Source organism: Salmo trutta, chromosome 29, assembly GCF_901001165.1.
Source record: "Salmo trutta chromosome 29, fSalTru1.1, whole genome shotgun sequence".
Classification (NCBI taxonomy): domain Eukaryota; kingdom Metazoa; phylum Chordata; class Actinopteri; order Salmoniformes; family Salmonidae; genus Salmo; species Salmo trutta.
Window position 1 is genome coordinate 9,721,830 of NC_042985.1, and position 26,231 is coordinate 9,748,060.

Here is a 26,231-nt window from a genome sequence, read left to right on the forward strand (position 1 = left end):
ACAGAACCAAAGCAAAGAAAGTAAAAGTTAAAGCCCCCCCTCCTACCCATTTAGCACCTCCTGGCACACTAACCAAAATACAGGGGGTGGTCTGCCCAGGTCTTACCTAGTGTGCATAGACAGTAAATACTACAGGTTATGTATGCCCGCAGGCCTCTTGCCTAGGCACTCCCAAGGTACCTTCTCCTTCCCCCCTGGGAACAAACACAGAATAATTACTAACAAAGTGAACAATTTCAATAATCAAAAACACTGCATCCCATAGGCATTTTAAAAAACCACTAAGTCCTACCTCAGAAGTAGCAGCTACAAAATACCTTCAACAAAACTGTCACTGCACAGCAGCAACCAACACAGAATATCAAAGACGCTCCCTCCTTTTGATAAAGGAACACTGGCTTTTATCCAGCTGGAGAAGGAGTTGGTAATTGAAAACAGCTGTTTCCCGAGAGGGAGGGTTCAGAGCTCCAATCATCGATGGGGGCGACCAATCAGCTGCTTAGAATCCAGGAAGCCATCCTGAAATACACACATACTAACACATACAAACCCAAAACACAGAAACTGGGGAACGTAACATATGTCTTTCCACTACTGACCATTCTGGTCATTGACCCTTATCCTCCCACTCCATAACATCAGAACTGACACCCATATTGTAGATTTCGTCCGCACGACTCGCTCCCCGTTGCGACCTCGAATCTGTATGTCAGACATTTACTAGCCTTTAGTGCTGAGCATTAAGCAACATTTGGGGGGGTGATCACAACCAACTGACAGGTGCATATACCGCCACTTATCATTCTCACATGCATTCCATTTTCTCAATTAATATTCTAAACCTATTTATATTTCTGGTCCTTAAACTGTCTATTTTCTTTTCACAGCAATTTGCATGTTTGTTTCCAACCCAATGGATCTACAACTAATGTACATTTATTCAGATGCAATTACAGGAAAAGCAACACTATTTCCATTCAAACTGTGGTTTCAGGCAAACGATTGATGTAGCTAGCTGTTGCATGATTGCATATGCATTAGAGAAAACACTCATATTTCAATAATAGCCTACTATCAAGTGAGTGACTGCATAATATGCATATTATTGCTACTACGGTTCTGTCATCAACATGATTTTGACGAAAAAGTGCGAAAGGATATCCGGTTCGACCGGAAATCTTATATTTGGCGTTACTGCTGAAAGATATGGCTGCATACATTGTATTAGCCTGCTAACTCGACGTTTACGTTTGACATAAGCTTAATTCTTCGACCAACGTTTTGAAATTGTATGATAACAAGGAAGTTATATCGCTTCTGTAGACACAAAAAAAACGTTAACCATGTTAACGACTTTCTGAGTTTTGTAAATCACGTTAGCTACCAAGCTATACAAAGGAGAAACCAGTTAGCCAGCTACTAGCCTAGCTAGTACTAGGTGGCTAGCTTGTTTAGCTCCTTACGAAGTGTTTTATTGTTATTTTGTTACCAGCCAGATAAAAAAAAAACAGAGCTGGATACATTTGCTGGTGTTACAAAGAAAAAGCGTCTATCAAGCCTCAATGCCCGAACAAGGCCCAAGGATGAATGGTTTTTCCCTCGGTGAACTATGCTGGCTATTCTGTTGCCCGCCCTGTCCCAGTCGCATCGCATCCAAACTAGCCTTTCTCCCTCCCGAACCCACGTACTCCGTACACACCGATGCTAACGGGACGAGTAGCCTGCATCTAACCGAGCGAGCAGACTGGCAGTACTCCCAACGCGAACTGGACGCTGTCGAGGTGTTCAACACCAGAACCAGTCGGGGAAACCGACTGGGTTGCATGTTTGTACGATGCGCACCCAACAGCCGGTACACATTGCTCTTTTCCCACGGTAACGCAGTGGACTTAGGCCAAATGTGCAGTTTCTACATCGGCCTCGGTTCGAGGATAAACTGCAACGTCTTCTCGTATGATTATTCGGGTTACGGTGTCAGCAGCGGGAAACCGTCAGAAAAGAACCTGTATGCGGACATCGAGGCTGCCTGGCAGGTGCTAAGGAACAAGTGAGTATAGCACTAGCCTATACAGCCAGTGTCAACAAGCTAACATGCAAGCTACATAGCTAGTTGGGTTTATTGTATTGGGCTTTGTTAGTTAGCCAACGTTTGCTAGCTACCGTACTCCATTTCTATGGCTGCCCCCCTCCCCCTCCATATTTGATTGCTATGACAACCACTATAACATGCCTGCACAGCGTTTTTATTTATTTGCCTACACAGCTGAGAGCAGAGCATTAGCTATTCATTTATAACGCTGAGAGGACTGGTAACATTAGATTCTGTGCACACGTTTAGGTGGTAGCTAGTTGCATAGTGATTTGATACTTTGCACATATTCAATTGATTTTGTGGCATGCTACTCTGAACGTGTCCAGAAGCTTCCATGTTTAAACTTTGAAGATCTGTGCAGGCCAGACAACTCCTCTTGAAGCCCACACTGGAACTTTAAACATTAATTTACAATAGTTTGTGTCTTATACTTAATCAGGTAAAACCTTCTAAATGTGTCCAAAAACGTTGATCTTCCAGAAATCATAATAACAGGTTTGACGTGTCTCCTCTTTATGCCGAGGACAGAGAGCTTTAGTTATAAACTAGCCATAGCAGGTGACACTAGCTTACTAGCCCAGCTATGAGATGCTCATGGCAGGGTCAGGGCAGGACAGACTGCCTGGCATGCTGTGTCATTTCAGTTGCTAGATTACTGAGAGACAACCGCCAACTCCCAGCTTACTTTCCTTGTTTACTTGCTCTTTATCCTGACAGGCTGTTAGTTCCTTCAGTTTCAGGTAGTGTGACTGTCTGTCAAATAACTGTTCAATGTAGGCCTATGCCTAGAACAGGAGGCAGGTGAAACCTTAATTGGGGAGAACAGGCTTGTGAGGTGGAAGCAGTGGAATGGTATCAAACACATGGTTTCCAATATTATAAGCCATCCTCCCCTCAGCAGCCTCCACTGATGTCTAGGTGCTGCACATGTGACTTAACTCCCAAATTAAGTAGGAAGTAAAGGAGGCCTGGTAAAACTCTGCTGCCGGCGCCTTTTCAGTTCCACATTCAATATTCAAGACAACGACAGTGGTTGGATAAAGCAGAAACTTATATGCAGCCATGTTGCTAGTCTTAATGAATATCCACCAGAAAAGAGACCCAAAACGGTTATTTTGTTCCTCTGCCTATTCCCCAAAAGTGTGCATGGATGAAAAGTAATGGAAAGTAATGTACTGGTTTAAGGGCTATGATGGAAACTCCCTCCAGCCCAATGCTTTATCATTTACCACGTTTCTAGCCACAGTTTTTCTCCAAGTAAAGTCCTACCGTATAAAACAAAATCAGGACAGCTGTTATGGAAACAGGAAGTTTCGGTACAATTTTGATAAATGCCAAATTTGTTCGTTAGACATGGTTTGATCTTTTTGTCCGTAAAATGAATTATGCGAGAAATGGCAGTAGAAATGCTGATATATTGTTATAATAACCATATTGAAGTGATGTGATTATATGGTGTGTGTGGTCCTCCCACTACAACACGGGGAAACCATGCAGTGTGTTAGGCTGCAGATGAACTTCACAGGCTGGTGAAAGTGCCAGTGATCAGGTTGATGCTGCTTTCCAATAAATATCAAGAGTCTTCTAGGAACATGGTCGACGCTTAACTGCCGTTTGACAAAAAATGTTCTCGCTCTTAGTCTTGTCCATAATCTCATCATGTAGACTAGCCTACCCGCATAGCCTACCCGCATAGCCTACCTGCACAGCCTACCCACACAGCCTACCCGCACAGCCTACCCGCACAGCCTACCCGCACTGTATCTGTGAGCGGTTGGCTAGAGCGCATGTGCCAAGACCAGAGTAGGCACATTTGCTATTTAACTCAACAGTTTTTGTGACAACTATTATTTGGTACATGAAAACTAAAGCAAAAAAAATTACATTTTGTGTCCACTGTCATCAGCAAGAAGTCAGTTTGGTGGCTCACCACTGGTAGGGAAGATGTGCATATTTCTTTTCATGTGGCGTTTTGAATATTCGCATGAAAACCTTCCAATTGGATGGACACCTAGCTAGAGAGGGGGATAGAACGAGGCCACACTTCAGGTAGAAGGAGCAAGTGAGAAAATAAATTGTCTAATGAATAGTATGTTGGAAACTGGGAACCTCTCCCACCATAACTGGACCACTCACACCAGGGGTTGTGTTTATGAAGGAAACAACAACATCAGGAGACGGTGTGAAAGGTTGAGCAGTGAAGCAGTGTCTTAAATGTTTCTCAGCTCTTAAGGTTTCAGTACTGGCTCCTTTCACATTGGGATAGGGTCAAGACCAGGGATCAGTTTGGCTGGCTCCTTTCACATTGGGATAGGGTCAAGGCCAGGGATCAGTTTGACTGGCTCCTTTCACATTGGGATAGGGTCAAGGCCAGGGATCAGTTTGGCTGGCTCCTTTCACATTGGGATAGGGTCAAGGCCAGGGATCAGTTTGACTGGCTCCTTTCACATTGGGATAGGGTCAAGACCAGGGATCAGTTTGACTGGCTCCTTTCACATTGGGATAGGGTCAAGACCAGGGATCAGTTTGGCTGGCTCCTTTCACATTGGGGTAGGGTCAAGGCCCGGGATCAGTTTGGCTGGCTCCTTTCACATTGGGATAGGGTCAAGACCAGGGATCAGTTTGGCTGGCTCCTTTCACATTGGGATAGGGTCAAGGCCAGGGATCAGTTTGACTGGCTCCTTTCACATTGGGATAGGGTCAAGACCAGGGATCAGTTTGACTGGCTCCTTTCACATTGGGATAGGGTCAAGACCAGGGATCAGTTTGGCTGGCTCCTTTCACATTGGGGTAGGGTCAAGGCCCGGGATCAGTTTGGCTGGCTCCTTTCACATTGGGATAGGGTCAAGGCCAGGGATCAGTTTGGCTGGCTCCTTTCACATTGGGATAGGGTCAAGACCAGGGATCAGTTTGGCTGGCTCCTTTCACATTGGGATAGGGCCAAGGCCAGGGATCAGTTTGGCTGACTCCTTTCACATTGGGATAGGGTCATGACCAGGGATCAGTTTGGCTGGCTCCTTTCACATTGGGATAGGGTCAAGACCAGGGATCAGTTTGGCTGGCTCCTTTCACATTGGGATAAGGTCAAGGCCAGGGATCAGTTTGGCTGGCTCCTTTCCTTTCACATTGGGATAGGGTCAAGACCAGGGATCAGTTTGGCTGGCTCCTTTCACATTGGGATAAGGTCAAGGCCAGGGATCAGTTTGGCTGGCTCCTTTCCTTTCACATTGGGATAGGGTCAAGACCAGGGATCAGTTTGGCTGGCTCCTTTCACATTGGGATAGGGTCAAGACCAGGGATCAGTTTGGCTGGCTCCTTTCACATTGGGATAGGGTCATGGCCAGGGATCAGTTTGGCTGGCTCCTTTCACATTTGGATAGGGTTAAGGCCAGGGATCAGTTTGGCTGGCTCCTTTCACATTGGGATAGGGTCAAGGCCCGGGATCAGTTTGGCTGGCTCCTTTCACATTAGGCTATTGTGTCGAATAGCCCACTTGATATGCAACTTTTTAGGGAAGTTAGGAACCAATATACACAGGCAGTTAGGAAAGCCAAGGCTATCCTTTTCTAACAGAAATTTGCATCCTGTAGCACAAACTCAAAAAAGTTCTGGGACACTGTAAAGTCCATGGAGAATAAGAGCACCTCCTCCCAGTTACCCACTGCAATGAGGTTAGGAAACACTGTCACCACCGATAAATCCACGATAAATGAGAATTTCAATAAGCATTTTTTTAACGGCTGGCCTTGCGTTCCACCTGGCTACCCCTACCCCGGTCAACAGCCCTGCACCCCCCCACAGCAACTCGCCCAAACCTCCTCCATTTCTCCTTCACCCAAATCCAGGTAGCTGATATCCTGAAAGAGCTGCAAAACTGGACCCCTACAAATCAGCTGGGCTAGACAATCTGGACCCTCTCTAAAATTATCTGCCGAAATTGCTGCAACCCCTATTGCTGGCCTGTTCAACCTCTCTTTCATATCGTCTGAGATTCCCAAAGATTGGAAAGCTGCCGCGGTCATCCCCCTCTTCAAAGGGGGAGACACTCTAGACCCAAACTGCTACAGACCTATATCCATCCTACCCTGCCTTTCTAAGGTCTTCGAAAGCCAAGTTAACAAACAGATTTCCGACCATTTCGAATCCCACCGTACCTTCTCCGCTATGCAATCTGGTTTCAGAGCTGGTCATGGATGCACCTCAGCCATGCTCAAGGTCCTAAATGATATCATAGCCACCATCGATAAGAGACAATACTGTGCATTCATCGACCTGGCCAAGGCTTTCGACTCTGTCAATCACCACATTCTTATCGGCAGACTCAACAGCCTTGGTTTCTCAAATGACTGCCTCGCCTGGTTCACCAACTACTTCTCTGATAGAGTTCAGTGTGTCAAATCAGAGGGCCTGTTGTTCGGACCTCTGGCAGTCTCTATGGGGGTGCCACAGGGTTCAATTCTCGGGCCGACTCTCTTCTCTGTATACATCAATGATGTCGCTCTTGCTGCTGGTGATTCTCTGATCCACCTCTACACAGATGACACCATTCTGTATACTTCTGGCCCTTCTTTGGACACTGTGTTAACTAACCTCCAGACAAGCATCAATGCCATTCAACTCCCCTTCTGTGGCCAACTGCTCTTAAATGCAAGTAAAACTAAATGCATGCTCTTCAACCGATTGCTGCCCGCACCTGCCCGCCCGTCCAGCATCACTACTCTGGACTGTTCTGACTTAGAATATGTGGAAAACTACAAATACCTAGGTGTCTGGTTAGACTGTAAACTCTCCTTCCAGACTCACATTAAGCATCTCCGATCCAAAATTAAATCTAGAATCGGCTTCCTATTTCGCAACAAAGCATCCTTCACTCATGCTGCCAAACATACCCTCGTAAAACTGACCATCCTACCGATCCTTGACTTCAGCGATGTCATTTACAAAATAGCCTCCAACACTCAACTCAACAAATTGGATGCAGTCTATCACAGTGCCATCCGTTTTGTCACCAAAGCCCCATATACTACCCACCACTGCGACCTGTATGCTCTCGTTGGCTGGCCCTCGCTTCATACTCGTTGCCAAACCCACTGGCTCCAGGTCATCTACAAGTCTTTGCTAGGTAAAGCCCCGCCTTATCTCAGCTCACTTGTCACCATAGCAACACCCACCCGTAGCACGTGCTCCAGCAGGTATCTTTCACGGGTCATCCCCAAAGCCAATTCCTCTTTTGGCCACCTTTCCTTCCAGTTCTCTGCTGCCAATGACTGAAACGAACTGCAAAAATCACTGAAGCTGGAGACCCATATCTCCCTCACTAGCTTTAAGCACCAGCTGTCAGAGCAGCTCACAGATGACTGCACCTGTACATAGCCCATCTGTAAATAGCCCATCCAACTACCTCATCCCCATACTGTTTATTTATTTATTTTGCTCCTTTGCACCCCAGTATCAATACTTGCACATACATCTTCTGCACATCTATCACTCCAGTGTTTAATTGCTATATTGTAATTACTTCGCCACTATGGCCTATTTATTGCCTTACCTCCCTTATCTTACCTCATTTGCACACACTGTATATAGACTTTTTCTACTGTATTATTGACTGTATGTTTATTCCATGTGCAACTCTGTGTTGTTGTATGTGTTGAACTGCTTTGCTTTCTTGGCTAGGTCGCAGTTGTAAATGAGGACTTGTTCTCAACTAGCTTACCTGGTTAAATAAAGGTAAAATAACAGGGGTGCCCTTTTGATTGGTGCCGTTTTTATAAACTAATTACTTTTAACATTTTATTTTTAGTGTCTTTTCTCAACTTGAAATGCAACAAATTGCCTGTTAAACTAGATACTTTCTCATGAACTCATTAATCTTGATAAAAGTCCCCTCCCTTCTGCCACCACACGCTTGTCCTCATCGAATGCACCAGCTTCCCACCTGCGCCGGGCAGCGAGTTTGAAATGAACACTGCCTATCGGTTACTTTGGAACTGCTGACATATGTTGGGTTTATCATCTAGCCTACACTAGACATGATCAGCTGGTACAGTATACCCAGGAGTGCATCTAGCAAGGAAGTACTGTTTCTAACTCCCTTTTAATCTGTCGTTCTAGCTTGGTTAGCTGTTTTTTTGTTGTTGCAGAAAATAAAGGCCTATGTTTTAAAAAACCATGTATGATGAATTGGGCTACAGGAGTAGTAGAAACGTTTGAATGAGCACCTGCCCCATCAAAGGTCTCTGCATGGCCCTGGAGCTAGGCCTATTGATTCCACCGCTAAGGCCCTATTCCGTCATATCACACCTATGGAAGGGAGTGAATGAGGGCACTAGTGAGGGTACCACTGTTTGGAATGGAATGCAGCCTGTGTATATCAACAAATAGGAAACTACAGTCATTACTACTCTAAGCCTTGTAAACATTAGATTGTTCGGCTAGTAGTCCAACTGTGTAGTGAGATGAGGTTAGATACACTTTGAATGCATAGTGGTTTCACTTAGTGATGCACCGATATGACATACCGATATCCAATATTTTCCTTGCCAAAAAAACGATACCGATATTTACAATTGTAGCTGCCTTTTAGCGTTCTAGTGCAGTTTAAATAGTTGAAACACACACACACTGACCAAAAAGTTATTTTGTTGGCATTTACGTATGTCCCCTTTACCAGTAAAACATAATCAAAACCTCTTTCTTTCACTTACTTGCTGTTTCATTGTTCATTTGTTCAGTCTCAACCAGGATTTCATCTTACATGTCAAGCAGTGAAGTTTCAGCTCTGTCTGTGGCCTCTCTTCCTCGGTGTGCACTGTCACTGTGTCCGTTTCCATCTTGTCCAGCTGTGTTTGTAACATTTCACGTAAACCCTGTTTCTTGTCTGAGTCGAAGTAGTTGTCCTTGTACCTAGCATCAAGCATGGTGGCGACACAGTAAAGAGGCTCAGAGAGAATGCCACCGAATCGCTTGTTCACAGCCTCGAGTACTTTTGCAAGTTTTAACTGCCGATACAGACCGTGGGGTTTTGTTGAGCAGGCGTTTCAATGCCATGACAGAGGGTATCCCGTCGGCTACATACGCAGTTGATTAGCTTATTTCTTGAGTCCGTTCGATTGGCGCTAGGAGTGTGTTCATGTTTCCAAGTTTCAAATGTTCTCAAAAGTCATTGAAATGGCAGCAGTGGTATGAGAACCAGCACATTCTTGAGCTTGCAATACGGCTTTCCTCAGTACGAAATCCTCGTCGACCCACTGTGCTGTCAGACTCAGCATGCTCATGGGGCTGACATCGCTGGTCCAAATGTCAGTCGTGAAGCTAATAGCAGTAACATAGCAAGTAACTCATAGATGTGAGTTTCAACAATTCTGTGTAACTCTGGTAGGGCAACATCTGAAAAATAGACCTACTTGGTAGTGTGTACCGGGGCTCGAGGTGCTCGACCAGTCGGCGAAAGCCGACATCATCCACGACAGAATGGTTGATTGTCAAGGGCAATGAATTCCATTATCTTGGCGTTAATGGATTTTGCCTTTGAGTTGTCTCGCTGAAATTTCCTTACTCTTTGAAATGACTGCTCAACTTAAACTTGTTTAGTTGTTGGAAGTCTGCGCTTAGTATTTTTCAGATTTTATTCTGTGTAGCAGCTGTGTTTTTCGTGGCGTCATTACGTTATCTAGGTATGCACGTCAGCTTTGACATCGTTTTTGCATATCGGCGTTAAACTGGACATCGGGTCGAAGCTGATTTTGGCATTTTTAGCTAATATCGTCCGATTCCGATATGTTCACCGATATATCGTGCATCCCTCGTTTCACTAGCTGACCAATCTCACAATGTGTGTTAAGCTCTTAGGAATATTATTTTCACCTTATAAGTCATTTTAATACATTACTCTGCATTTTCTTGGAACCATTAGTCTCCCTAAAAATTGTGAAATATAAGCTGTGTTAATGAAATTGATTAATTCTATAGGCTACATTTAACAGTGACTCCAGGCTTGATCACTCAAGTGTGAGTCTTTACCAGTTCAAAGCCAGGGAGAAAAGCCTTTCAATTCAAACCATGATCCTTATTAGGTCGAGGAATAACCATTTTGCTAAATTGCACCTTGTGCATTCTACTATTAAAACTTTCAAGAGTAAGTTGAAACCCCCCCCCCCCCCCACACACACACACACACACACTTTGCCAACCACGGGTCTAGACTCTAGCTAACCACCATATACTAAAATATCCACACCAGCCACTAGCCAGCCAACCATATATCATGACTTAGAATATTAGGCTATATTATGAATATTAGGCTATATTATGAATATTAGGCTATATTATGAAGTTATTTAACAGCATTGAAGATAAATAATAACCAGTAAAAATATTATAGGTCTAGCTAACTAGCAGATTTACATTCAGCTGATAGCCTACCCTCTTTTCCCCATGTCAATCATGTCTTTGGGTCACACTGGGCGGCAGGTAGTGGTTAAGAACATTGGGTCAGTAACAGAAAATTGGTTCTAATCACTGAGCAGACTAGGTAAAAGATCAGTCTGTGCCCTTGATCAACCCCCTTAACACCAATTGCTCCTATAAGTCTGCTAAATGACTCAAATGTAACGAACTAGCTTGCAATTTGTGATGAGTGAGTGTGTTGCATTAATAAATAGGCCTATGCTAAAACAATAAGTAGCTACAGAAGCAGTTTGTACAGTATGTTATACATTTCTAGATATGAATTCTGAAAGTATATATTTTTTATATGGTGCTTTTTTATTTTTAGCACCTGTCCCCTGAAAGGTCTGTGCACGGTCCTGCACACCACCAGTGTTCAACAAAGGAATAGGGGCCTCGGACTAGCTCCTTTTGTCATTTCCAACAGTTTAAGCTACCTTTTCTTATTGGGCTATTGTCGCTTGGCAGCAGTTCTCAAGCAAAGTGGTGTCAAACCATTTTCCCTGGACTTGTTTGACACAATCAGCCTTTTCAGGAGCATGTCAGCTGTAATTGAGTGAGCAAATGAATGGCTCTATAAAGTGCGCTGCTGCTGCCCTGACGTGCTTCAGGAGAAGCCAGTGTGACATGTTGAGAGCCTGCCTTCAGTGCCTGGTGATAAAGCCCCCTTCAGTCACAATGGCCTGGTGATAATGTCCCCTAGTGTGGGAATGCACGTGTGTTTGCAATTGTGTAAGCCTTTCATCATTCCCCTCTTAAACAGCAGTTTGAGTGATACATGTTTGCCTGCCTGCAGGCAGGACTATATCATTATCAACTTCCCACCACTATTTCAACTAGTTTAATTTGCATTCTATTCCGCTGCCTTCCGATGGGTAATGGCAGGAGCTTCTCCATCATGAACCTCACAGCCATCCTGTCATGGGGATCTGCCACCATATTTGTTATATTGTGTTTATTGTACTTATCAGTTCAGTGCAACCGTGGCATCTTTACCAGTGTTGCAGCCAACTTCATTCGATGCTCTGTGAGCTTTTTTGGCCTTATTTTTTAATACAGCTATGATTACAGAAGAACAAATTACTTACACACTGTAATTCATTTTGTTTGCTTGCTGTCACACACTGATCAATAATCCTCGCACTGAACCTCTTCCCTCAAATGAACATGAATTAAAAATAGGATCACAGAAGAATAACACGTACTCCAGCCAGGCCATCTCATCTCCCATTCCAAACATGTCTAATTAAAACTGGATTTGACAGATTGTCTGAATGCCATTGAAGGGAGAGCCTTTAACAACTCCTCCTTTTGTGCGTTAACCATGAAAACATTTCGTTATGCCCTGACCCTCCTGAGCTGCCTGCCCATGCATGAAAACACTGTTAATCATTTCTCCGCTCTTTGGGGTGGCTGGTGTACCTGCGGAAAATATTTATGTTTATTCAATATCTTTTTAATCACATTTGGTGGGAAACCATTAAGATTGTGCCTGGAAACAAACACGTGCGCACGCACACAACCAATTTGATTTCTTAGAAATGAAAAAGGCGTACCTCGGGCAACTCTCTTGAATTGGACAAAGTTGACTAGTGTTCAGTTATTGAGATGGCTACATCAATACTGCTCATTAATGGCTCACTTGATGTGGTGTGTCTCATTCCTGTTGAGTGGTTGGAGAGCCCATATCTCCCAACCAACCTGCCTGTAACACACTGACTTCACATCTCGGATGCCATTGATTTAAAGCGATAGTTAACCCAGAATATCAGTCTGTCTGCAGGTTTTAGACTAAAAGGGGTCTGTTGTGTCGATCCCACTATATGCCTTCAGAGAAATCCGCAGGCCTCAGTCCCATTTGAATTGGAAAGATTGTCAGCGGCACCATATTATTCCATTTCATTAAATGGTGCCCATCTTTTCCACTGTTTGACTTGAGACTGTTTTTTTAGGTATACGTGAAGGCATCTGTCATTCTTTTATACAGGGGTGGGTGGTGAAGTAGGCCTATCCCTTGAAGCAGGGTGCATGCTTTGGTTTTTGCCCCTGCACTACCCAGGTGATTCAAATAACTAACTCCTCAAACTTTGATTATTTGAATCAGCTGTGTAGTGTTAGGGCATACAGTGAGGGGAAAAAAGTATTTGATCCCCTGCTGATTTTGTACGTTTGCCCACTGACAAAGAAATGATCAGTCTATAATTTGAATGGTAGGTTTATTTGAACAGTGAGAGACAGAATAACAAAACAAAATCCAGAAAAACGCATGTCAAAAATGTTATAAAATGATTTGCATTTTAATGAGGGAAATAAGTATTTGACCCCTCTGCAAAACATGACTTAGTACTTGGTGGCAAAACCCTTGTTGGCAATCACAGAGGTCAGACGTTTCTTGTAGTTGGCCACCAGGTTTGCACACATCTCAGGAGGGATTTTGTCCTACTCCTCTTTGCAGATCTTCTCCAAGTCATTAAGGTTTCGAGGCTGACGTTTGGCAACTCGAACCTTTAGCTCCCTCCACAGATTTTCTATGGGATTAAAGTCTGGAGACTGGCTAGGGCATTCCAGGACCTTAATGTGCTTCTTCTTGAGCCACTCCTTTGTTGCCTTGGCCGTGTGTTTTGGGTCATTGTCATGCTGGAATACCCATCCACGACCCATTTTCAATGCCCTGGCTGAGGGGAGGTTCTCACCCAAGATTTGATGGTACATGGCCCCGTCTATTGTCCCTTTGATGCAGTGAAGTTGTCCTGTCCCCTTAGCAGAAAAACACCCCCAAAGCATAATGTTTCCACCTCCATGTTTGACGGTGGGGATGGTGTTCTTGTGGTCATAGGCAGCATTCCTCCTCCTCCAAACACAGCGAGTTGAGTTGATGCCAAAGAGCTCCATTTTGGTCTCATCTGACCACAACACTTTCACCCAGTGTTCCTCTGAATCATTCAGATGTTCATTGGCAAACTTCAGACGGGCATGTATATGTTCTTTCTAGAGCAGGGGGACCTTGCGGGAGCTGCAGGATTTCAGTCCTTCACGGCGTAGTGTGTTACCAATTGTTTTCTTGGTGACTATGGTCCCAGCTGCCTTGAGATCATTGACAAGATCCTCCTGTGTAGTTCTGGGCTGATTCCTCACCATTCTCATGATCATTACAACTCCACGAGGTGAGATCTTGCATGGAGCCCCAGGCCGAGGGAGATTGACAGTTCTTTTGTTTCTTCCATTTGCGAATAATCGCACCAACTGTTGTCAACTTCTCACCAAGCTGCTTGGCGATGGTCTTGTAGCCCATTCCAGCCTTGTGTAGGTCTACAATCTTGTCCCTGACATCCTTGGAGAGCTCTTTGGTCTTGGCCATGGTGGAGAGTTTGGAGTCTGATTGATTGATTGCTTTTGTGGACAGGTGTCTTTTATTCAGGTAACAAACTGAGATTAGGAGCACTCCCTTTAAGAGTGTGCACCTAATCTCAGCTCGTTACCTGTATAAAAGACACCTGGGAGCCAGAAATCTTTCTTATTGAGAGGGGGTCAAATACTTATTTCCCTCATTAAAAAGCAAATCAATTTATAAAATTTTTGACATGCGTTTTTCTGGATTTTTGTTGTTGTTATTCTGTCTCTCACTGTTGAAATTAACCTACCATTAAATTTATAGACTGATCCTTTCTTTGTCAGTGGGCAAACGTACAAAATCAGCAGGGGATCAAATACTTTTTTCCCCTCACTGTAAACATAAAGGTGTAGTTCGGGAAACCCTGCCTTGAAGTATGCCATGCAGTTAGTTGGCACTATTGTATAGGCTAGGCCTAGGTTAGCCTACATAATTAATGAGACCAATATACTAGGGCTGGACGGTATACCGGTATTGATGCACGGACCGGTTTGGGTATTTACTTTACTTTCTATAACGGTATTACAATGTTTGGTTTGTTAATTGTGATACGCCACTTCATTTTTATAGTTTACTCCACTACTTGAGTCGTCTCTCTCCCTCTCACCTCAACCCCGCCCCCTGTCACTCAAGGAGTGCAGTTGTTGATTGACCATGAGATCATTTGCTGACTGTTCACTCTTCAGTCTGCATGATCAATGCGCAGATGCAACAATATGTTGATGACAACGATGCTGCTTTCCACTTCGCTTCTTAATTTAAATCCACAAATGCACTTTATAATGACACCTAGTTTGTGTATCTTACTGTCTGCAAACAGTTTGTCTTTGCTTAGGAAGTTGTGGCTACAATAAATTGTTAGCCGCTAATTGCTAGTTAGATGAAATGTACTGAGTCAGCGAAAACGTAGCTAGCTAATACAGCCTGATACCTGTGCTGGTGTAGGCCTAAATCAGAGAGGAATAGGCAAAGCATATGTTAACTACATGAAGTAAGATAACATTTTAATGTAACCAAAGATTATAGGGTCCCACTCCCCTGGGAAACACTGACCAACAATTTGGTTCCTACCCTGTCGAAATAACGCCTCCATTGAGAATCTATTAGTATTGTAATTCCTAATTCTATGAACGCCTCCATGTCTTTTTCATTCCTTGTCATTTCAAACAACACTATTATTCAGTGCCCAATATTACATATTAACTATAGAATTTGAATAATCATTCTATTTCTGTGATTCCAACAGTTCACCCAAGTATATTGATCTAAATCGAAATTGCAATATTTGGTTAAAAATAGGGCCTTTTTTTTTTGCACTGCCTTATAAAGTGCAGAAAGCATTCACACTCCTTTTTCCACATTTTGTTGTTACAAAGTGGGATTAAAATTGATTTAAAAAAATTCTCGCAACAATCTACACAATTATTCAATGTCAAAGTGGAAGAAAAGTTCTCACATTTGTAAAAAAATAAATATTTTTTTACAAATTATCTTGACTAGATAAGTATTTAACCCCCTGAGTCAGTACATGTTAGAATCACCTTTGGCAGCGAGTCTTTCTGGGTAAGTCTCAGCACTTTCCACATGGATTGTGCAACATATGCCTGTTATTTTTTTTAATTCTTCAAGTTCTGTCCAATTAGTTTGTTGATCATTGCTAGACAACCAATTTCAGGTCTTGCCATAGATTTTTAAGCAGATTTAAGTCAAAACTGTAACTCAACCATGCAAGAACATTCACTGTCTTCTTGGTAAGCAACTCCAGTATATATTTGGCCTTGTGTTTTAGGTTATTGTCCTGCTGAAAGGTGAGTTCATCTCCCAGGGTCTGGTGGAATGCAGACTGAACCAGGTTTTTCTCTAGGATTTTGCTTGTGCTTAGATCCATTCCGTTTATTTTTTATGCTGAAACTCCCCAGATGTTAATGATTACAAGCATACCCATAACATGATGCAGCCACCACTATGTTTGAAAATATGGAGAGTGGTACTCAGTAATTTGTTGTATTGGATTTGCCCCAAACATAACACTTTGTATTCGAGAGAAAAGGTTAGTTGCTATGCCACATTTTTTGTAGTATTGCTTTAGTGCCTTGCTGCAAACAGTGTGCGTGTTTTGGAATATTTTTAGTCTCTACAGGCTTCCTTATCACTTTTATTTAGATTAGTATTAAAGAGTGACTACAATATTGTTGATCCATCCTCAGTTTTCTCCTATCACAGGCATTAAACAAACTGTTTTAAAGTCACCATTGGCCTCATACTGAATTCCCTGACGGGTTTCCTTCCTCTCCAGCAACTGAGTTAGGAAGGATGCCTGTATCTTTGAAGTGACTGGGTGTATTGATACACCATCCAAAGTGTAATGAATAACTAGCTCAAAGGGATATTCACCGTCTTTTTTATTTTTGCCCTTTGCGAGGCATTAGAAAACCTCCCTGGTCTTTGTGGTTGAATCTGTGTTTGAAATTCACTGCTCGACTGAGGAACCTTACAATTATCTGTATGTGTGGGGTACAGAGATGAGGTAGTCATTCACAAATCATGTTAAACACTTATTGCTCACTGTGAGTCCATTCAACTTAGTATATGATTTGTTCAGCAAATGTTTACTCCTGAACTTATTTAGGCTTGCCATAACAAAGGGGTTGAATACTCAAGACATTTCAGCTTTTCATTTTTTATTATTTTGTAAAAATATCAAAAAACATAGTTCCACTTCATCATTATGGCGTATTGTGTGTAGGCCAGTGACATAGTCTAAATACAATCCATTTAAAATTCAGGCCCTAACACAACAAAGTGTGGAAAAAGTCCAGGCGTGTGAATATTCTGAAGGCACTGTACTTGAGGTGATGCCAGGTTTCCAGAGACTGAGGAGGATTCTCCAGGATATTTGAAAGTAATGAGAGAACAGTTGCGATTTTAGCATGTAAATCTTGGTGGGGCAAAAAAAAAAAATGTGGGATGCATGTCAGCAAAGCCACTACACTAAACAAAACATTAATTGCACTATAACGGTGACAAACGGTGCCCACAAACTGTTAGGGCCTACATAAAGCTGTCCGAACACTGGAGCCCCAACACCTTATCACTGTTACACCTGGCTTTCATCGGAGCCTTGTCTGGCAGCAAAACAGTTCATTCAGCCTCATTTACTGCCTTTTAAAAAACAGATCTGATATGGCTGACTTGCTTAAACAAATGTGGTTTCTATTGGCAATCGAGATGTACAAACTATGGCATAAGGGGACGACAAGCGGATTAGAGGGAATCCATAATTTTGATTAAGACATTAATGAGCAAGCGACAACAGACGTAGTCAATATAAGTATTTGTTCAGCACTTTTGAAATGTACAGTTTCTTTGCAAAGCTTGCAGTTAGCCACTGATTCCTTCCAAACGTCTCATTTCCAACTTGTGTAATCTTTTTGGCCGATGAGTACTGATACGTTTTTATATATTATTTCTCTTCATTATTTCTCTTCGTATGACAAGGATTAAAAAGCATTTGCCAGTAGATTGTCCACTTGATTCATGATGATGACTGCTAGGTAACATTTTTTGAAAGTTAGATGTTGACATGATCAGTCCAATCAAAGCTACTGTAGATATAACGTGATTTGAAGTTGTTTTATCTGTGGCCAATGACCTTGAGCCTTCTTGGATGGACACTTCTTATCGACGTCTATGGCAGAACCCAAGGACTCACATTTTTTATGTCTACCCTTACTAAATGTGGGTGACGTCCCCATGAGTGACAGTACACTGAGCCAATCACGGTGCAATGCTGAGCTAATCACCGTGCAATGTTCCTATTTTCTGCTGGCCTGCCCCTCCACCACAGAAAGCACTGAGCTAGGCTGAAACACCTGCGTTTTGGAGCTGCTTTACTCAAGAAAACCAAAAAGAGACAATGTTTGTATGCGGCTTTATTAACTCAATTATATATAATTTTTTACATTGTTTGCAAATTGATTATGTGCCGCGTATTAATGCCAAAATAACAGGCAAGACGGGCCTATCAATGTCATGTCAGTTGTTTGACTAGGCATGTGCAGGCCTCTGTCCTCGTGCATTATACGGTTATTTTCAACACAGCTAAGGGCAGTCACAAAGTTAAGGGACAGTTTCCTTGAATGTCATTGCTTTCAGATGACAATGAAAAGAATCAGAAAAACCTCCTTTATTGTTTTCATTCTTTCATTACTACTTGTCTTTCTCTGCCATCCCTCACTGTTGCCGGGGTAACGCTGGCGGGAGTGGAGGCGTGCCGCGGCATAGCTGAAGTGTGGTTTCCCCCCATGCCCTGAGACAAGATTACTGCCCCATTTAGAGGAGATGGCTGAATGCTAGGGAAGGGCCAGGCACAATATCCCCAAGCTTCCAGAAATGATTTGGTCTGTTATAATACCCTACCTGTAGAATCAATTCAAATCCAACCTTATGTAGGCCTTCTGAACATGAATGCATAGGGTTTTGCCAGCTGAACATGCAGGTTTCTCAGTGCATTAAAAGTACTGATAAGAAAGTGAGGATGAAGTTTTCATGATGTCAGATCATGTAACAGAAGTCCACAGCATGGCCTTAATATACACTGCTAAAAAAAATAAAGGGAACACTTAAACAACACAATGTAACTCCAAGTCAATCACACTTCTGTGAAATGAAACTGTCCACTTAGGAAGCAACAATGATTGACAATAAATTTCACATGCTGTTGTGCAAATGGAATAGACAACAGGTGGAAATTATAGGCAATTAGCAAGACACCCCCAATAAAGGAGTGGTTCTGCAGGTGGTGACCACAGACCACTTCTCAGTTCCTATGCTTCCTGGCTGATGTTTTGGTCACTTTTGAATGCTGGCGGTGCTTTCACTCTAGTGGTAGCATGAGATGGAGTCTACAACTCACACAAGTGGCTCAGGTAGTGCAGCTCATCCAGGATGGCACATCAATGCGAGTTGTGGCAAGAAGGTTTGCTGTGTCTGTCAGCGTAGTGTCCAGAGCATGGAGGCGCTACCAGGAGACAGGCCAGTACATCAGGAGACGTGGAGGAGGCCGTAGGAGGGCAACAACCCAGCAGCAGGCCCGCTACCTCCGCCTTTGTGCAAGGAGGAGCAGGAGAAGCACTGCCAGAGCCCTGCAAAATGACCTCCAGCAGGCCACAAATGTGCATGTGTCTGCTCAAACGGTCAGAAACAAGACTCCATGAGGGTGGTATGAGGGCCCGACGTCCACAGGTGGGGGTTGTGCTTACAGCCCAACACTGTGCAGGTCGTTTGGCATTTGCTGGTGCGGTTGGCCCTGGGTTCCTCCTAATGCAAGACAATGCTAGACCTCATGTGGCTGGAGTGTGTCAGCAGTTCCTGCAAGAGGAAGGCATTGATGCTATGGACTGGCCCGCCCGTTCCCCAGACCTGAATCCAATTGAGCACATCTGGGACATCATGTCTCACTCCATCCACCAACGCCACGTTGCACCACAGACTGTCCAGGAGTTGGCGGATGCTTTAGTCCAGGTCTGGGAGGAGATCCCTCAGGAGACCATCCGCCACCTCATCAGGAGCATGCCCAGGCGTTGTAGGGAGGTCATACAGGCACGTGGAGGCCACACACACACAACTGAGCCTCATTTTGATTTGTTTTAAGGACATTACATCAGAGTTGGATCAGCCTGTAGTGTGGTTTTCCACTTTAATTTTGAGTGTGACTCCAAGTCCAGGGGGGGCAGGACAGAGTTTGGGAAACCCTGGGCAAGTACACTATTGTTTTTGCATGGGTTGCTTGGTGCTCTGCCTAAAGGAGTGCACTATAGGAAATGAGGTGCCATTTCAGACTTTACATTTAAGTCATTTAGCAGACGCTCTTATCCAGAGCGACTTGTACACTAATATAAGCCTTCTGATTTAGAATGGTCTACCTAGCTAGCTGGGCTACCTCAACCTCCCTAGCCTTGGTAATGCTCTGCAGGCAGGTGTGATATGTCCGGATTACCACAGGAGCTGCTTTGTAAATGAGGTCACCCTCTGCATTAGTCTTCCCCAGGGTACAGTACTGTAAAGTCCTGTGGCTGCCATACCCTGCCTAGTAACACACTGGCTGTATTTCATTCCAGATAGGTTTTTCTTCTTGCTTGCTCAACGTTTCCGAGATGGTCGTGCCATGTTATTGTTGAAATAGTGGTGAAGAGACACTTGACGTGCACATGACGCAGAGCTGTAGTCGTGACTCACTGTTGTGCCCGGCCTGACCCCCTGAGGTTACAGGAAGACAGAATTTACAGCGCTCGTTACACACCATGTTGGCCTTCTGCTTTATGGGCTTGAAGTACATGTCTGTCGGTCGTAAATCTCCTGTATCTTCACATCCCGACTCACCCGACCCCTGGGACTGTGTCTAGGACATGTTGGGGATGGGAGAGAAGGGACAGTGTTACACTGGTTCACCTGTAGGTGGTGTTTGATCATCCTAATGTAACCTAGCTGATGTTCTGGTCTTCAGGGAGTATTTTCCAACACTGCAATCATAGAGGCTTATTTACCCAGCTGGTCTAATGTTCCTGGATATTCTCAGATATTTTATAGGCCCTATATCTCAAAATATAGCCTAGTTCAGGTAGCCTTTGTCTAGCTGAAATCACAGGTGGGCCAAAAATTGCCATGTTTTAGACCTAACTCGGCTGCCAATACACTCAACCTAGGCCTACCTACAGCCTAATCACAAACACATTTGACTCTCTGTAGAGACAAGTTGGGGGTTTATCACTGTATCCTGATATTAGACTGTTGTAGCAGATCAGAGGAGGCTGTAGATCTCCCAGGTTCTTTCAGGGCCCTCCCATGAAGAAATGAAGAAATGAAGCAAAATGGATAATAAAATGTATTTTATACACTGCTCAATTCATGGAATCACCAGGAGATGAAAGGTCTGTGTGCTTTAGCCAGGCCTGACATATTTATTGGCCTGTGTGTCATGGTTAGGCCTGGCTACCTGCCTCGCTCCAAAAGGTATGCGGCTACTAACCATTAGTAGGCCTAGATATTATTTTAACCATCATTTGGTCAAATTTATTTGACCTACTTTAGTGAATGTGAATGTACTTAAGTCACTTTATCCTTACCTACAGTATATGTACATAGCTACCTCATACCCCTGCACATTGACTTGGTACTGATACCCCTGCATATAGCCATGTTATTACTCCATACCCCTGCACATTGACTTGGTACTGGTACTCCCTGCATATAGCCATGTTATTACCTCATACCCCTGCACATTGACTTGGTACTGGTGCTCCCTGCATATAGCCATGTTTTTACCTCATACCCCTGCACATTGACTTGGTACTGGTACTCCCTGCATATAGCCATGTTATTACCTCATACCCCTACACATTGACTTGGTACTGGTGCTCCCTGCATATAGCCATGTTATTACCTCATACCCCTGCACATTGACTTGGTACTGATACCCCTGCATATAGCCATGTTATTACTCCATACCCCTGCACATTGACTTGGTACTGGTACTCCCTGCATATAGCCATGTTATTACCTCATACCCCTGCACATTGACTTGGTACTGGTGCTCCCTGCATATAGCCATGTTTTTACCTCATACCCCTACACATTGACTTGGTACTGATACCCCTGCACATTGACTTGGTACTGGTGCTCCCTGCATATAGCCATGTTATTACCTCATACCCCTGCACATTGACTTGGTACTGGTGCTCCCTGCATATAGCCATGTTATTACCTCATACCCCTGCACATTGACTTGGTACTGATACCCCTGCACATTGACTTGGTACTGGTGCTCCCTGCATATAGCCATGTTATTACCTCATACCCCTGCACATTGACTTGGTACTGGTACTCCCTACATATAGCCATGTTATTACCTCATACCCCTGCACATTGACTTGGTACTGATGCTCCCTGCATATAGCCATGTTATTACCTCATACCCCTACACATTGACTTGGTACTGATACCCCTGCACATTGACTTGGTACTGGTGCTCCCTGCATATAGCCATGTTATTACCTCATACCCCTGCACATTGACTTGGTACTGGTACTCCCTACATATAGCCATGTTATTACCTCATACCCCTGCACATTGACTTGGTACTGGTACTCCCTACATATAGCCATGCTATTACCTCATACCCCTGCACATTGACTTGGTACTGGTACTCCCTGCATATAGCCATGTTATTACCTCATACCCCTGCACATTGACTTGGTACTGGTACTCCCTACATATAGCCATGTTATTACCTCATGCCCCTGCACATTGACTTGGTACTGGTACTCCCTACATATAGCCATGTTATTACCTCATACCCCTGCATATTGACTTGGTACTGGTGCTCCCTGCATATAGCCATGTTATTACCTCATACCCCTGCACATTGACTTGGTACTGGTACTCCCTGCATATAGCCATGTTATTACCTCATACCCCTGCACATTGACTTGGTACTGGTGCTCCCTGCATATAGCCATGTTATTACCTCATACCCCTGCACATTGACTTGGTACTGGTACTCCCTGCATATAGCCATGTTATTACCTCGTCCCCTGCACATTGACTTGGTACTGGTGCTCCCTGCATATAGCCATGTTATTACTCCATACCACTGCACATTGACTTGGTACTGGTGCTCCCTGCATATAGCCATGTTATTACCTCATACCCCTGCACATTGACTTGGTACTGGTGCTCCCTGCATATAGCCATGTTATTACTCCATACCCCTGCACATTGACTTGGTACTGGTGCTCCCTGCATATAGCCATGTTATTACCTCATTCCCCTGCATATTGACTTGGTACTGGTGCTCCCTGCATATAGCCATGTTATTGTTATTCACTGTGCAGTTATTCCTTGTGTTACTAAATGTTTAATTTGTTACTTTTTATTTTTAACACTGCATTGAAGGACCCGTACGCAAGCATTTCACTGTTAGTCTACACCTGTTGTTTACGAAGCATGTGACAAATAAAATTGGATTTGATGTCCTATTGAGAGCCTGACAACTAACCTGCCTTGTTGCTAAGCTACATATTGTAAACTAAGTATAGGTTCAGATATGGAACCATATTTCTTGTCCAGTTTGAATCCCTGTAATAAATCATATACAACAGGCTGCTAATTGTTATGAATAAATGAAAATGATGAATAAGCAGACCTTCAAATCCCTCCTCACAACTTCACCTGGCCATGCACATCTTCTCTACACCAGCTCTAGTTACAACTTCACCTGGCCATGCACATCTTCTCTACACCAGCTCTAGTTACAACTTCACCTGGCCATGCACATCTTCTCTACACCAGCTCTAGTCACAACTTCACCTGGCCATGCACATCTTCTCTACACCAGCTCTAGTTACAACTTCACCTGGCCATGCACATCTTCTCTATACCAGCTCTAGTTACAACTTCACCTGGCCATGCACATCTTCTCTATACCAGCTCTAGAGTCACAACTGGTTTTGTGGAGGAACCCTCCTTCTTTCTTAACATTCACATCAATAAACAAGCTAGTGTATGCTGATGTCGCTCATTACAGTTCTCACACAGCCCCATCATTTAGTCTTAGCCCCGTGCTACACGTCTGTTTACGAGCAGCTAATAACATTGCACTAAATTATTCATTGGTGGGAGGCTTAGCTTTATCAATCCCGCTGAATTAATTTGACCCTTTTCCCCACCCATAAAGCACGTGAACATTGAACCATATCCACGAGGGGATTAAGTCATTACGGCAAAATAATTGAAAACTATTTAGAAAGGGGTCTGGAATGTACGTTGTGCCCAGTTTCTAATCCTCCACAGCTGTCGACATGTTAGGGGGATTTGGGACAAGGATCAATCAAACACTCACTGTCATATTGGCAGTGTCTTCTCAGTGGTGCGTCATGGTCTCTTTGTGCTCCAGGGACTAAGGACTTGACAAAGCGTAGCCCTACACCAGTTGTTTCATCCTCCAGAGGGGATGTGCTTTTTAATGCTCCTTTTCTACAAGCGTTAAGGCTTTTTAACACCATGCCCCTTTTGTGTTTTCAGGCAAGTTGGGTCAACGGGGCAAATGGTTATAATGTGGGTGAAGTGCACCAGAGTACTCCATAAACGCTTGGCTGACCCCGGCCCTACTGCTCCCTCAGGATGCTCATCCTGTCTCTTCCCTGTTCCTTTCCTACCGTGGCGTGGTCTAGCTAGCCTCATAGCTTGGCTGGTGCTCTGTGGGAGAAGCAGATTCTAGTATGGACAGTAGAGTACAGGCCAAGCTAAAGAGAGGCTGGGTTACAGTTGATGGTAATGCGCCCACATCCAGCAGACTGTGCAGGCTCTAGGCTATTAGACCATGTGACCTGACATGGAAAAACTCCAGGGCCTGGCTTAAAGATATCCTTTGAAAAGACGAAACTCTAAAATCATCTATGCAGCACCCTTCTGCCCCACAGGGGTGGAGTATCCATTTCAACGCAGCACCCTTCCGCCTCACGGGGGTGGAGTATCAGTTTCAACGCAGCACCCTTCTGCCCCACGGGGGTGGAGTATCAGTTTCAACGCAGCACCCTTCCGCCTCACGGGGGTGGAGTATCCGTTTCAACGCAGCACCCTTCTGCCCCACGGGGGTGTAGTATCCGTTTCAACGCAGCACCCTTCCGCCCCACGGGGGTGGAGTATCAGTTTCAACGCAGCACCCTTCCGCCCCACGGGGGTGGAGTATCCGTTTCAACGCAGCACCCTTCTGCCCCACGGGGGTGGAGTATCCGTTTCAACGCAGCACCCTTCCGCCCCACGGGGGTGGAGTATCAGTTTCAACGCAGCACCCTTCCGCCCCACGGGGGTGGAGTATCCGTTTCAACGCAGCACCCTTCCGCCCCACGGGGGTGGAGTATCAGTTTCAACGCAGCACCCTTCCGCCCCACGGGGGTGGAGTATCAGTTTCAACGCAGCACCCTTCCGCCCCACGGGGGTGGAGTATCCGTTTCAACGCAGCACCCTTCCGCCCCACGGGGGTGGAGCATCAGTTTCAACGCAGCACCCTTCCGCCCCACGGGGGTGGAGTATCCGTTTCAACGCAGCACCCTTCCGCCCCACGGGGGTGGAGTATGTTTCAACGCAGCACCCTTCCGCCCCACGGGGGTGGAGTATCCGTTTCAACGCAGCACCCTTCTGCCCCACGGGGGTGGAGTATCCGTTTCAACGCAGCACCCTTCCGCCCCACGGGGGTGGAGTATCCGTTTCAACGCAGCACCCTTCCGCCCTACGGGGGTGGAGTTGACCAGTTGCGTATGGTTTGAGCGTAGATGTTAATGGACCTTTGTGCCTAATTTCTGTGCACTCTCCACAGCCTGTGACCAGTTGTCAGAGCTGTCTAGGTGGTCTCTGCCAGGCTGTTTTCCACTGAATCGTTTCAATCATGACAGGAGTAAAGACCTCTCCTCTTCTCTCACCTCTCCTCAGGCTGGCCATCCCAGTGCCTCAGGCATCCATGGACATATGACCTGACCAGTTCTGAACCTCCTCTGTCCTTCTAAGAGAATACCTACTCATGCTGTTTAACAAGTTGTTAATGAGCATCTTTAACCCAGCATGTATTCCTATGTGATGACATGGTAATATTATTATTTTTCTTAAATAAGACATGGGGACATTGAATGACAATTGGTGCATAAGATGAGTAGCTAGATGGAAACACAGGGCAATAGGCTGAAACGTGGCTAAAACCCAGATACAGAAAATAACTAGTGTAAAGAATCAAATAAAAACTCAATTACGACAACACAAAGAAAACAAAAACAGCCAATATACAGGAAAGGACAAAATGGTAGGAAATTAAAAAACTAAAATCTCACATTCATTATTAATGCATTGAGAATGGCGAATGGGCTTGTAGAATGCCAAGGCTAGGTCTCGCTAAATGTCATCAGAAGTTCAAATTAAATTGTCTGTACCGCCGAATACCCGAGGCCCTTGCCCCTTTGTCCTCTCCACGTAGCTTACATCCTTGGAAATGTTCTCTGAACACATTTGCACATACTGTAGGCTGCACCATGGTTTAAAGTGGCTTCCTCTCCTCGTCTTCTCCATCTGACAATTTGAGGGTTGAAAGTATTGTTGGTAGTGTCTACTTGGAATTCGCATGAGTGGAAATGACGGCAAGGAGACAGGAAAATGAGAGGAAACTACTTGAGATGCACACCTGGAGTTTGATAAATTCTTAGGCAGGATGCTCTGAATAACAACCAATAAGATCCTCTCTTCAAACAAAAGTGC

General features: G+C 44.4%; 1 protein-coding gene across 1 annotated transcript in view; it reads left to right on the forward strand.

Moving 5' to 3' along the window:
• Window positions 1–1,056: 1,056 nt before the first annotated feature.
• LOC115166882 (alpha/beta hydrolase domain-containing protein 17C) overlaps window positions 1,057–26,231 on the forward strand; it is a 41,729-nt gene continuing 16,554 nt past the window's right edge. The window contains exon 1 of the mRNA XM_029720782.1: window positions 1,057–2,047. Within this exon, the coding sequence (XP_029576642.1) occupies window positions 1,563–2,047 (485 nt within the window). The 5' untranslated portion in view covers window positions 1,057–1,562. The remainder of the gene's footprint in view (window positions 2,048–26,231) is intronic.